The sequence below is a fragment of the Lampris incognitus genome, chromosome 17, assembly GCF_029633865.1.
Source record: "Lampris incognitus isolate fLamInc1 chromosome 17, fLamInc1.hap2, whole genome shotgun sequence".
Classification (NCBI taxonomy): Eukaryota; Metazoa; Chordata; class Actinopteri; order Lampriformes; family Lampridae; genus Lampris; species Lampris incognitus.
The window spans coordinates 16941376-16954172 of NC_079227.1; the positions used below are offsets into that span (position 1 = coordinate 16941376).

A 12797-nucleotide genomic window follows, 5' to 3' on the forward strand; every position below is an offset into this window, starting at 1 on the left:
TGCAGAGCCTGAGAGAGCGGGTGTGTTTTTGTGTAGCCTTAAGCGGGAACTTTCTATTCCTTCTCTTTTTCTCTGCATTTATTTATATGTATTTATGCAAGTGTGTGTGTGTGTGTGTGTGTGTGTGTTTATCTCAATCCCGAGAGGAGCTCGGTGCTAGTTTGTTGAGAGCCAGTTGCACTGTGTGCTCTCATTTCTGCTCAACACAACTTTCTGTAGACTAAGTAATTAAGTTTAAGTTAAGTTTAAGTCAAGTTTCCTTTATTAACCCCCTTGGGGAAATTCCTTTACTGCAAATTAACCCATCCTAGCTGTAGGGTACAAGCTGCTCGTGACAACATGGGCAAAACAAGCAGTCGCTGCTCCAGAACAGTCTGGCGATCTGGAGTCTTGACTTGCAGACATCAGACTGTGTCGAGAGGTTCCTTACATGCGTCAGGCTTTTACCGAGAGACCGTATCTGTCCATCTTAAGCCGGTCTCTAGGAATCTCTTCCACACAGCCATCAGACTGGAGCCATCTTCAGACTATGACTGGGCTTATGTGGTTCATTGTTTAGGTTCCTGAAAGCCTTAGTCACACACCTGTTGACTTATCTATACATCCACCCATCCATCTCTCTCTGCAAGGCTTTGTCTCATTCATCTCACCCATTGGTGAGGCGTCTGCCACTTTTCATTTTTCTTCTGAGGGCTGGCCATCTTTAGTCTCCAGCCCTCTCTCTCCATCTCCCTCCATAAAATGGGCAACACACACACACACACTCTTAATCCCCAGCGCTGTAATACTGGAGTAGTGTTGACTTAGTGACTAGTGACTTGTTTGCTCCCTGCCCCTCGTCTCCAGTCCTTCTGAACTCCTCTCATATATCACACAGGTTACCCCCCCACCACTATACCACACACACACTTCAAATTCAACACCCCTATTGTGTATCACCTCCCACACACCAAACTGACCCTGCGTGTAGACACATGCAGCACACACTCAAACACACAAGCGCGCGCGCACACAGCCTGTGCACTGGCACGCGCTTACTCAGCGGTTTGCAGGAGGGCTGTCGGATATCCTTATTAAACAGACCCTGCCAATAATAATAAAGCTCAATAGATGAGAGGTCATTCAAAGGGGCATAAGGAGTCTAAGTACCTCACATTACGTGTGTGTGTGTGTGTGTGTGTGTGTGTGTGTGTGTGTGTGTGTGTGTGTGAGTGAGTGAGAGACAGAGAGAGAGATAAAGACAGAGAGATGAGAGAGCGAGAGAGAGAGAGAGAGAGAGATAAAGACAGAGAGAGATGAGAGAGCAAGAGAAAAAGAGAGAGGGAGGAAGTATAAATAAGAAAATTAAAGAATTACAGAGTATAGTGTGTGTGAAAGAGTGTATGTCTGTGCATCTGTGGTGTGTGTGTGTGTGTGTGTGTGTGTGTGTGAAAAACTCTTGATTCCTGTTTGTCACATCTGAACATTTCTGCCAAATATAACTGAAAACTACCCTACAGCAAACAAGAACTTCCAAAAAAAAAAAAAGTTTCCAAAAAACTGAAGAGAGCAAAGACCTTCCAAATAAGGGTGACAATGACTATCACACATTTTAAGCAAATAATTGCCTCTGATAAAAAAAACAAAATGGTTTTTATTACCTTATCGCTGACAGCATATGGTTATACTCATACTGATTACATATCAGTGTGTGTGTGTGTGTGTGTGTGTGTGTGTGTGTGTGTAAGTGGGTGTGTTCAGGGAGGCAGGTGGGGGGTTGTAGTGGTGGTGGGGTTGTTCCAAGTCAACCATGAAACAACCACACCAGGTAAGGTGTATGTACTTTCCACCCTGCTATTATAGCTTCAGCAAAGCATGTCAATCAAACGCCCCGATGCCAGAGTGATGCTTCCATTACATTCTTGTGACTGAACTATGTCCTAACCGCGGCTATGCAAACATGAGAACACAAGCCTGTCTCACACACAGTCGCACATTCACTCAACGTCTGCAACACACACTCCCTTACCCATCCGAGTCCTGGTAGTTGATGTTCAGTCTCTTGGTGGAGCCCAGCAACTCTGGAAAAGAGGGGGGAAGAGAGAGAATGGGAAAAGTCTATTAGTTTGGGGAGAAATTTAATTTGTCTTTTCATCACAGCACTCCCGAGCTCCTTCCATTCCAGCAAGAACTCTGTGTTTTCACAGCAGGAGCGCGCTTGTTCTTCTCCTCCTTGCTGTCATCGCGACGTCTTTCAAGCAACCTGACAGCTCGACAGAAGAGTGTGTTCTCCGCCTCTCCCTTCCTTCTCGACACGACTCCTCCAGGGCAGCCAAATGAATCAGAAAAACAATTTGCCTTGCAGAAAACGCACCAGTCCGGCTCAATCATATGAATCTCATCACAAATGTAAGCGATTTATAGTGACGACCAGGGAATACAATGTTTTTGTATGCATGTTCAAAAGTAACAGGGTGCTAAAATAGCGAGTCTTGAGAAATAATACCTGTTAAATAAGCATGACTAGACAATATGACTCACCTGTGAACATACAGACAGCTACTTGTCCCATGGCTTAGTCACACATTCTTGGTTCCATCAAGTAACCTCCTGTTGGCTTTTTTACCCACTCACCTCTCTTCCCGATATACTGACGTTCCCTCTCTGTCATGGTTCAAAATAAGGCCAGGACCTGAATTATATCGTGCACCCTGGACACCCTTTGTCTTGCTGGGCTTTCACCATACCCACCCCTCTTTGTCTCTGCAAAACTTTCTCAGCTCTAAGTACTGTCCATTCTCAAAACCAGTTCTTAAGCAAATCCCTACTACCTGACTACACTTTCATAAAATTAAACTAGACTTGCAAAGGCAGGGGCCGAATCTTCAACTACCATCTTCTTTCCACCTCTGGTGTCCTTCTCTGATCTCCTTGTGAGGACACAGAGCCGTATAGGGACTACTGTCCCCTGCCCACAGATGGGCCGATCTGCCGAGGCAGAATACAGAGCCATTCATAGGAATCAATTTCTCCCAAAATCTTCTCCCACTTCTGTGAGGAAAAACTCAGTGTGTGGGATAGAGTGAGAGAAAGAGAGAGAGAGAGAGAGAGAGAGAGAGAGAAGGGAACTGGAGCACTGGTCAGCGGTAGTAGTGTTGCAATAATAGTGGAACACTATTTCAACATCACCTCTAACCCACTAATACCCACTGTACATTACAAGACTTCAGAAACCTGAAAATCCTGCATTGCTCTGGCCGAGACTGATTTTAGAAACATCCTAATTGTGCCCGCAGCAGCAAAAATCTCATTGCATTATTTGATGCGTAGTAGGCGCTGACAACAGCCTCGGTCTTTGTCTGCAACTGCACTATGGCCTAATAGCTCAACTTTCAAACACCTTGTTTACATGCCGGCGTAGGCCTGGTCCAACACTGCACAGTGAAAAGGGCCAGTGGCATGACTGATGCTATCGAACCCAAACAAGACAAGTGCGAGAAATAAAGAACTAAATTGCACAAAAGGGTACATTGACAATTACACAGATAGAAGAAGTGGGCACTGGGCGGTGAGCCAAGTGGGGTCTAAACTGTCCCGATGATAGTGAGGCGCCTTTCGGGAGTTCTAGTTACAACTTGAGCCGACATTCCAGACATAGCACGCCCACCGTACTATCCTACCCCTTCGCTCACTCACTCACTCAGACTCTCCTCTATGTCTCTTGCTCTCTTCCCTCTCAATTTAATCTATCTTGATTTTCCTCAGCTTTCTATCTCCACTTTCTATCTCCATTTCCTCTCGCTGAAAACAGTAGTTTCCTACTCTGCAAATGACTACAGGGGGCTTAGTTTGACATCAGGGTCAATTAAACGACCAGCATGTCAGCAACTGTGTGTGTGTGTGTGTGTGTGTGTGTCCCCCTCCCCTTTCCCAGCGCTTCCCACACACAACCAACATGATCATTTGCAATGCAATAGCTCGCCTACAGAAACACGAAACCAGTCATTTACTGTGTCCTACGGGTTTGGATTTTGTCAAGACAAAAACCATGCGCACATCTGTGTGAATGCACAACAAAACACACATACACACACAAAACATACACAACCTTGGGGATTTTCAGATATGATACCTCAGTTACGGGGTAAACAAAAACAAGGCATGAAAAACAAGGCATGAATCACCTGTCTGCTGTGAAATCATACACCTTATCCAAGAGCTGGCGTTTATGTGCAAGTGCACAACGTATGTGTATTGCTTTCTGGGTGTGAGGTGCAATGCTAACTGAACAGTAAATCTCAGAACTTTTTTTTTTTAATTGCCGAGACATTGAAATTCCCTTGTTCTTTAAGGCAGAGTCGGCATCTGCAGAAATGGCTCTGCGCAAAGACCCGCGTATGGAGCTCATGTGCCGTGAAAAATCAAAAAGCTTTTCAAAACGAACCCAAAGATGGGGTTTCGCGGCATGTTCGGTTCACCTTATTCAGTGTGCCGGCCGCAGAAGGATTTCACCTGAGCAAAGCTGCAACACCCCTGAGCAACTTTTCCAAAAAGATGATGCATCCTGGACTGAACCAAAGAGATGTCGGCGCTTTGATGTGGAGAACACGAGCAAAGCAACAGTCGCAAGGGGAGGGGGGGGCATTCGAATGCATCTTTTCTCCTCCGTTCAGGTGAGATGAAGGGGAATGTTTTCTATGCCAGGTGAGTAAACAAGTAAAGAGGTGGGGGGGGCTTTTAAAATGCTCACCACAAGATCAGACAAATGCCCAACACCTTGTTAATGAGAATACAGCAACATCTAACACAACAAGCAATAAAACAGCAGCATCCTCCCTGTTTCATCACCTAGCTTGACGGTACTGCTTCATTTAGTCATTTCATTTAAAAACAAAAAAATCTAGCCTTTGCCCAAGCTTTGATAGGTTAAAGGGACATCCAGATGGTGTGGTGGTCTATTCCATTGCCTACCAACACGGGGATCGGTGGTTCGAATCCCTGTGTTACCTCCGGCTTGGTCTGGCATCCCTACACACACAATTGGCCGTGTCTGCGGGTGAGAAGCCAGATGTGGGTATGTGTCCTGGTCACTGCACTAGCGCCTGCTCTGGTCGGTCAGGGTGCCTGTTCGTGGGGGAGACTGGGACTGGAGGGAATAGCGTGATCCTCCCACGCGCTACATCCCCCTGGTGAAACTCCTCACTGTCAGGTGAAAAGAAGCAGCTGGTGACTCCACATGTATCAGAAGCGGCATGCGGTAGTCTGCAGCCCTCCCCTCCCCAGATCAGCAGAAGGGGTGGAGCAGTGACCGGGACGACTCGGAAGAGTGGGGTAATTAGCCGGATACATCTGAGGAGAAAGGGGGGGGGGATGAATCTCGCTTTCGGGAATGCTTCTCAACTCCAATGCCGCGTGTTGAATCTCACCGACCATTGTCTCTGATTAACAAGCCTCAGATATTGCAACATCCAGATCACACTTGCCCTTTTCTCATGCTGTCTGAGTATTTCTGAGATGCCCCGTCCATGTGGTTCACAAAGCGTAAGATGAGAGCCGCTGCTCCACGCATGTCACTATGACTGTGCTCCGCCGAGCATCTGTCGCCCTCCACGTTTTGACAACCCGTGTCGCCCTGCAAGAGCAACCCGTTTCCAGAACGCTGCACACACGTTGAGGTTGGTTCCTTTCTATCCTCACATTTTAGAGAAAGACACAGGACGGGCTTTCATCCGTACTCTAGCTGCCCTTCACACTCCAAACTACTTCAAGCGGAAACACCAAAGAACCAGAAATAGAGACAATTACCCTACCAGGAAAAGGAAAACACACAACTAGTTGATGCATATTTGATTAGAGAGGTAAGAGGGGTGTAAGAAGAAATGATGCCATTTGCTGGATGGCCTAACTGGAATTCTGTTGATTGCTCTTCATGGGTGGAAAATATTCCTTGGAGGAATACCGCGTGGAATTCTGACCCATTTCCATCCACATGGGCCTATCATTACCCAATGCACAAATGGATCCTTGATTCTGAAACTATAGCTTGGGATGACCCTATAACATGTGGGGCCCAAGATTTCAAACATACAAAAACAGTAAAGCCACAGTGGCGTGGGGCGAAGCTAAAATACAGAGGAGCGAAGGGGGTAATTTCGGGCTATCATCTGTCTCTTGAGAAAAATGGTTTGCGGTTAGGTAAAGACCTCATCAAGGGAAACGCTTATCTGAAGAACACATCAATCTAACTCCACTGATTACTGTCAGGGTAAACACAGGCTCCGTGACCACCAAGACAGAGCAGAGGCCTGGTCACACCCCACATCTTCTGAGGAATTTCTAATAATACAATTAAAAAATTATTTTCAAAGCATTCGTTTCCTCGAGCTAGACTGATAGAAAACATTACCTTCTAGGATATATTTTCCTTGGAGCATGTACTGCAGCAGACATTTATCAAAATAAGGGGCACCAGAAAGTTCATGGAATATGGAAGTAGATGAAAGTGTCCTTTTCTACCTTGAAACCGAAGTTTTCCACGTTCTCCATTTTGAGTAGTCCTCATGACATACAGTACAATTTACAGTATGCTATTAAAGTGTTAAACATCACAATAGATCCTGATGGCGGTATGGTATAAGAGGCACCATTTTGTTGTTTCTCTGCCACCTTTTTCACTTCTTATCCTGATGTTGGGGAGATCTTTTTCTCAGCCTAAGACTAGCCTGCACACCTGCATCACAGGCCCGGGAGAAACCAAGCCCTTATTTATAATGAAATGAAAGCCACTTTATTCGACATTGTATTCTTACAATGAATTCGTTCTCTGCATTCAATCCGTCCTTTTGTATAGGAGCAGTGGGCAGCTGCACCACCCGGGGGCCAACTCCAGTTCTTCTCTCCATTGCCTTGCTCAAGGACACAGGCAGGAGTATAAACCCTAACATGCATGTCTTTTTGATGGTGGGAGGACACCGGAGCACCCGGAGGAAACCCACACAGACACGGGGAGAACATGCAAACCTCACACAGAAAGGACCTGGGACAGCCTGGGGTTCGAACCCAGGACCTTCTTGCTGTGAGGCAACAGTGCTAACCACTGGGCCACCGTGTCGCCAGATATCAGAACGTCTTGTGTCTGTAATATCCTCCTTGGTCTCTGCAGCGAAGCGTCCCAGGCAGATGGCAAGGCGATGAGCAAATCCTTGTAACTGTGTGTGTTTGTGTGTTCCATGTCAAAAAGTGCAAATTAAACAGGGACATTAAGTCTCTTACAAAGTGTGTGAGCCATCATCCAGTTCACTCTCTAGTTTAGAAAGAGGAGAGTGAGGCGGTCTATTCTAGCTCTCACAGTGCCAGCTATCAACTTCAAAAAAACACAAAAAACCCCCAACATAACAAAGACCATTCTTTTGTGAAGAGCTGTTGCACAATGGCTGGACTTTGAAGATATGATGATGTAAAAACACTGTGATGGCGAGGGGGCAGGGAGGAAAGTTGTTAAAACTTGACTGCCACATTGGCCAATTAGCTCCAATTGATTTGTCAAGCCAATGGACAAATTTCCCCACGATCCAAAGTCTGAACACATCACTATGCGAGTGGCTGTAGCTTGGCAGCAAAACACCACATTAATCCCTTTAAAGAATTACATTTATCAATATTTCATACAGAGGAGATGCTTGTGAGGTTCAGGCTGCGAGGAAGAGCAGAGTGCTGGTCAACGTGTCAGAATAACTGAAGAATGGACAAAAAGCCCTCAAGTGAGATAAGGAAAAAAAAAACCTTCAAGTGAAGGTGAAAATGTAATGTAAAAAATTCAGTTAACAAAAGGAAGCATAGCCCTATGTGGCATGTGGGGGGGGGAGAGAGAGAGAGAGAGAGAGAGAGAGAGAGAGAGAGAGAGAGAGAGAGAGAGAGAGAGAGAGAGAGAGAGAGAGATGTAGTTCGTGGATGTGTGTGTGTTTATATCATTTTATCCAAGCAAAAAAAATACTGTACAGAGCCAAAAGAGGACAGTGCATATGAATAAGCAAGGCGACACGCGTTATCTTCATCAATTCTTCATCAATTTTTCCATCACTGCATCCTTTGATAAGAAAAAAAATAATAACTAGAGCTCTTTCTCGAGACAAACCCCCCTGTGGCACAAAATAGATGAGAAAAACCAATACATCAAAACAGACCTAAGCCACATCATCCAATAATGTTGCTTTTTTGTTAAAAAATTCAGGCAGTAATCTCTCATGGTGTCGCTTGCAATTGGGTCAGACACATTCAATATTCGTTCACAATGAGCCCATGTCGCAATGAAATAGATTTTCGGTGTTGCACTGTTTTCTGTGCCGTTTGGATGTACATGAATTTGTTTGTTGCGTGTACAATCATTCGCTTGTGTTTACTTCCCCGCAAGTCACCAGGAGATTACCACAGGAAAAACACACCTGGAGGGTATGAAACAGCATAAGTCCCAGCCCTGCACCTCGAGGACAAAACACTTTACATACCATTCAAATCATCTCTGTTTACACTGGCTGCTAAACTCACTTCAAAGCCCGTCCTTAAGGCAGCGCACAAACTTTCCACCACAAACTACGGATACCAGGCAACGCGTTGCACATTTGCACGCATGAACCAAAAATGTGTTTGGAGTCTTTTGGTAAGCTGCTGTGGTTTGAAACAGTTTTAACAGATCGGTAGCAAGCAGTTGTGTTCACCAAAGTGTGGAAAAGAGATCCCAGCAGTACACATGGAATCGATTTCAGGCAGCCCTCGCTCTTGGATTAGCATCTGCTCAGGCTGACATCCTCATACTTAAAACAGTAAGCACACCATCAGTCTCTAATGAGCAATAGATCACCACGCGTCAACCAAGTATGTCTGACTGGCTGCGTGTTTGGAGATAAAAACAAGTCACTCGCATTCTGCAAACAGGACAACTATTCAAAGATCGCCACACATGTCTTGTGGGTGGACCTTGACAGCCATACAAATTTCAGAGCTCACCAAAACCCTAACCCTTGGGCTAGTTTAGTGAGTAAAATAATAATAATAATAATGATAATAATGTTACATACTACACAGCTCTACAGGAGGAATCAGGAACATTTTATTTGTCGTTTCCCCCAGCCCACAGCAATGCAAAACAAAGACAAAAACACATATCCAAACTACAAGAACACACATATCCAAACTACAAAAAAAACTACAAAAACACATATATCCAACATAAAAAAAAAAAAAACCTGTCCAAGAGAGCAAACACCAGCCAGGATAACTGCCGGTCTTGCATGGGCTAGCAGTTAGCTTAGCCTGCCCCGCTTCTGCGTCCGTTAGACCACCCTCGGTGCTTCCTCTTCGGGCGCAGCTCCAGGCAAGGCCATGGTCCCTGGGCCCACCGGACACAGCAGATCAGACTCCCCCAGCTGATCCAACGCCAGATCTCCCAGCCAGACACCCTAGACACACCTCCCCACACTCCACACGACGACACCAAAAACACAGTCAACGCCAGGCAAGGCTGCCGCAAGACTGCCCTCAGCATTATCAGAACTGCCGGTCTGCATGGGCTAGCAGTTAGCTTAGCCTGCCTCGCTTCTGCATCCTGTCAAACCGCCCTCGGTGCTTCCTCTTCGGGCACAGCTCTGGGCAGGGCCATGGTCCCTGGGCCCACAGGATGCAGCAGACCAAGCTCTCCCAGCCGATCCAGCGCCAGCTCTCCCAGCCATCAAACGAAGACTAACTTGGATGCAGATGTGGACAAAGACACTGCATGGATGGTACTGGGTGAGGCTGGGTAAGTTTGCGCCACCATCTTTTCACACCGGTACAAACAGGACTAACAGAGTACATGATTACTGCAAAACCAAGTACAAAAACACAGATATAATTACCCTCTATTATACCTGTTATATAGTATATATATATATATATATATATATATATATATATATATATATATATATATATACACAACTTTGTTAAAAGAAACACTCAATGGCATGGCAAGTGCTCAACAAATAAGGAGCAAAATAATCCAGTGAGTCAAGTAAATTCTTTATGAAGAATAAAGAATTTACCTGTCTCACTGGATTATATATATATTAGCAAGACATGTCCCTTCCCCATCTCTCCCTTTCGCCTCCTGGAAAGATGGCTGACAGAAACCTACGTTGAGTCCAGAGATGAGAGTTACCGGTGGGGGAGATTTGAGTCTAATTAGAGGAATATGACACAGGTTCATAAAGAGTTCACCTGCCTGCAGTGCTTCTTGTGTGTGTCTGTTGTACAGGTTGTCTTGGCTCATTGTTTCCTTCTCTTTGATGTTTAACAGTTGTTTGGTAGCCTCTTGTTGTCTACTGCTTGTGTATTAAACTCTCGTTGTCTTCTTTTCTTACATCTTAGCCTAATCCTTTTTTGCAGTTTTTTTTATAAGTGGAATTATATCAAAGCAACTTACAGCATTATACAAAAGACGGCAAAATACCCAATGGAAAAAAAATTGCGTACTCTAAAAGTTATAGACCTGAATCAACTCTTAACCCTGCGCTGTTTATGAAAAAAAAACTGTGGTTGATGTAGACTTAACATCATTTCCCGTTATGCTGCCCAGGTCATAAAAACACCACTGGGCTTAGGCTACTTTCCTTATCGACCCCCTACTAACCATTTAACTGCCATGTGTTTTATGGAATTTGGCCAACAAACACAGCATGAGGTCACATGCCAACATGTACGGAAAAGTCATTACTTTTCTCATTAAACCTAAAAGAAAGGGATCAATACAGCTTCCTCTCTTAATGTGGAAATTTGGGCGAATGGGAAGTCAGTTCACACTACTTGGTTTCGTGAACATTGAAACCTGGAAGGCTACAACATCCGTATTACACAAAAGGAACAGCCTACTGAAGGACATTAATTTAACACACACACACACACGCACACGCACACACACACACACACACACACACACACACACACACACACACACTAAAATGTCATTTCCTTACACCCCAAATTAATTATAAGCTAGAAATACAAGTCTGTAATACACTTAACTGAATTATACTCAATAACACAGACCCACTTAAGATTCAGAGCACTACCCCTATTCATCATAAGAGGGCGTATGAGGAAATGTCCTCATGCATGTTCAATAATCCAGCTAAGAAAATCACAGAAAGGTTAATCAGTTCATCTGGATACGTTTATTGAGAGAAACATCTCATCACCCATCTAAGTGACCTCTTCGGTCTCAAACCCGTGGGGGGGGGGGGGGGGCTAGGGGGCTAAGAATACATCTGTCGCCATCTTACAATGGTGTGATTGCAACTATTCCCCAAACCTCTGTGAATAGTACACACTGCCATTGTTAATGGTCACGGCAATTTGCATATGAAACCAATCGTTATTTTCGGTCTTTATGCCACTATCGTTTATAAGGGTGTAAGGGTGGGGATACCTGCCATAAGTTGAGACTAAAGAGGTAACTTAGATGAGTGATGAAACGTTTCTCTCAACAACAAAAAAAACGTGTCCAGATGAACTGATTCAACTTTCTGTGAGTATGAAGAAAACTTTTGATTTTTTTTCAAGCTGGGCTTTGTTAATTGAAAATGTCTCCAAACTTTTGGACTGGGGGGGCGCTGTCAAGCGATGAGTGAGTAGGACACACTCACTGGTAGCTCCAGCAGATTTTAGCTCAAAAATAAATTTTTGGCAAAACCACACAAAGTATAAATTAAGAAGTGTACCGAAGTCTTCTGGGAAGCCAAGAGAACAATAAACCCGTGGGATAATGTCAAAACAGAACGATGCAAAGTTGGATTTGAACAACGAAAGAGGCCCAAATGAAGCCCCGGGTCAAGCAAATGCCGGAGAGGCTGCTCTAAAAGCAGACAACAGCGACATACTAGGGGCTATAGAGTCACTCCACTCGGAGCTGACGCTCGTCAAGTCAGAAATTTGTAACAAAATTGAGGCTGAGATCTCAGAGGTTACCATTACACTGAAATGGGAGATAACACGCTGAAAACCAAAAACGACGCAGCAATAACAGTACTAAAACCCCAAATGGACTCACAAAACTAAACTTTGAAAGAGTTACCAGACTTGGTTAGCGGCCCTTTGGATGCACTGCATGACCTGAAAGACAAAGTCTCCGGGCAAGTTGAAACTCTCTCAGAAAAATGTCTAGACCTAGAGGGGCGCTCGAAAAGACAAAACTTGAGAGTAGCAGGAATAAAAGAGGGGAAAGAAAATTGCCAAAAAATGAGGGATTTTGTGGCTCAGATGTTAAAGAGGCACTAAGCCTTGAAGAAGCACCAGAGATAGATGAGCCCATAGAGCTCTATGGAGACACCCTGGTGACAACAAGCCACCGCGACACCTGATTGTGAGGATACATTTTTGTCACGCTTATGAAGACACAATACAGAAAGCGGTGTCCATCAAGGATTTGACATTCCAGGGTCAATGGATCCAAATCTTCAGGGAGCTCTCAACTGAAGTGGTTAAATGCAGAGATGCATTCAGGAGGATACTACGTGACGAATCTGGAGTCAGATTTGGACTTACATACCCAGCCAAGCTACAAGTGTCACACAACGGGTCAGAGATGTTTTTTACGGATCCAGAGGATGCTCGTCGGTATGCAGAGCACCATTTTTGACCACCAGATAAAAACTGAGAATTCTTCATGCCAGATCTCCAGATCTCCATTTCAGACATCCAGAGAAAGATTAAGAATTAGGACTTTCCATTTCAGACCTCCAAAGAAAGACAGAATGAGGACTCCAACGAGAGCCGCATACAGGTTGGCT

The 12797-nt window shown here is 44.8% G+C and overlaps 1 protein-coding gene across 1 annotated transcript in view; it reads right to left on the reverse strand.

The window, feature by feature from the left end:
- LOC130127254 (caskin-2-like) overlaps positions 1-12797 on the reverse strand; it is a 56548-nt gene that overhangs the window by 22353 nt on the left and 21398 nt on the right. The window contains exon 2 of the mRNA XM_056296830.1: positions 2009-2060. Within this exon, the coding sequence (XP_056152805.1) occupies positions 2009-2060 (52 nt within the window). The remainder of the gene's footprint in view (positions 1-2008; positions 2061-12797) is intronic.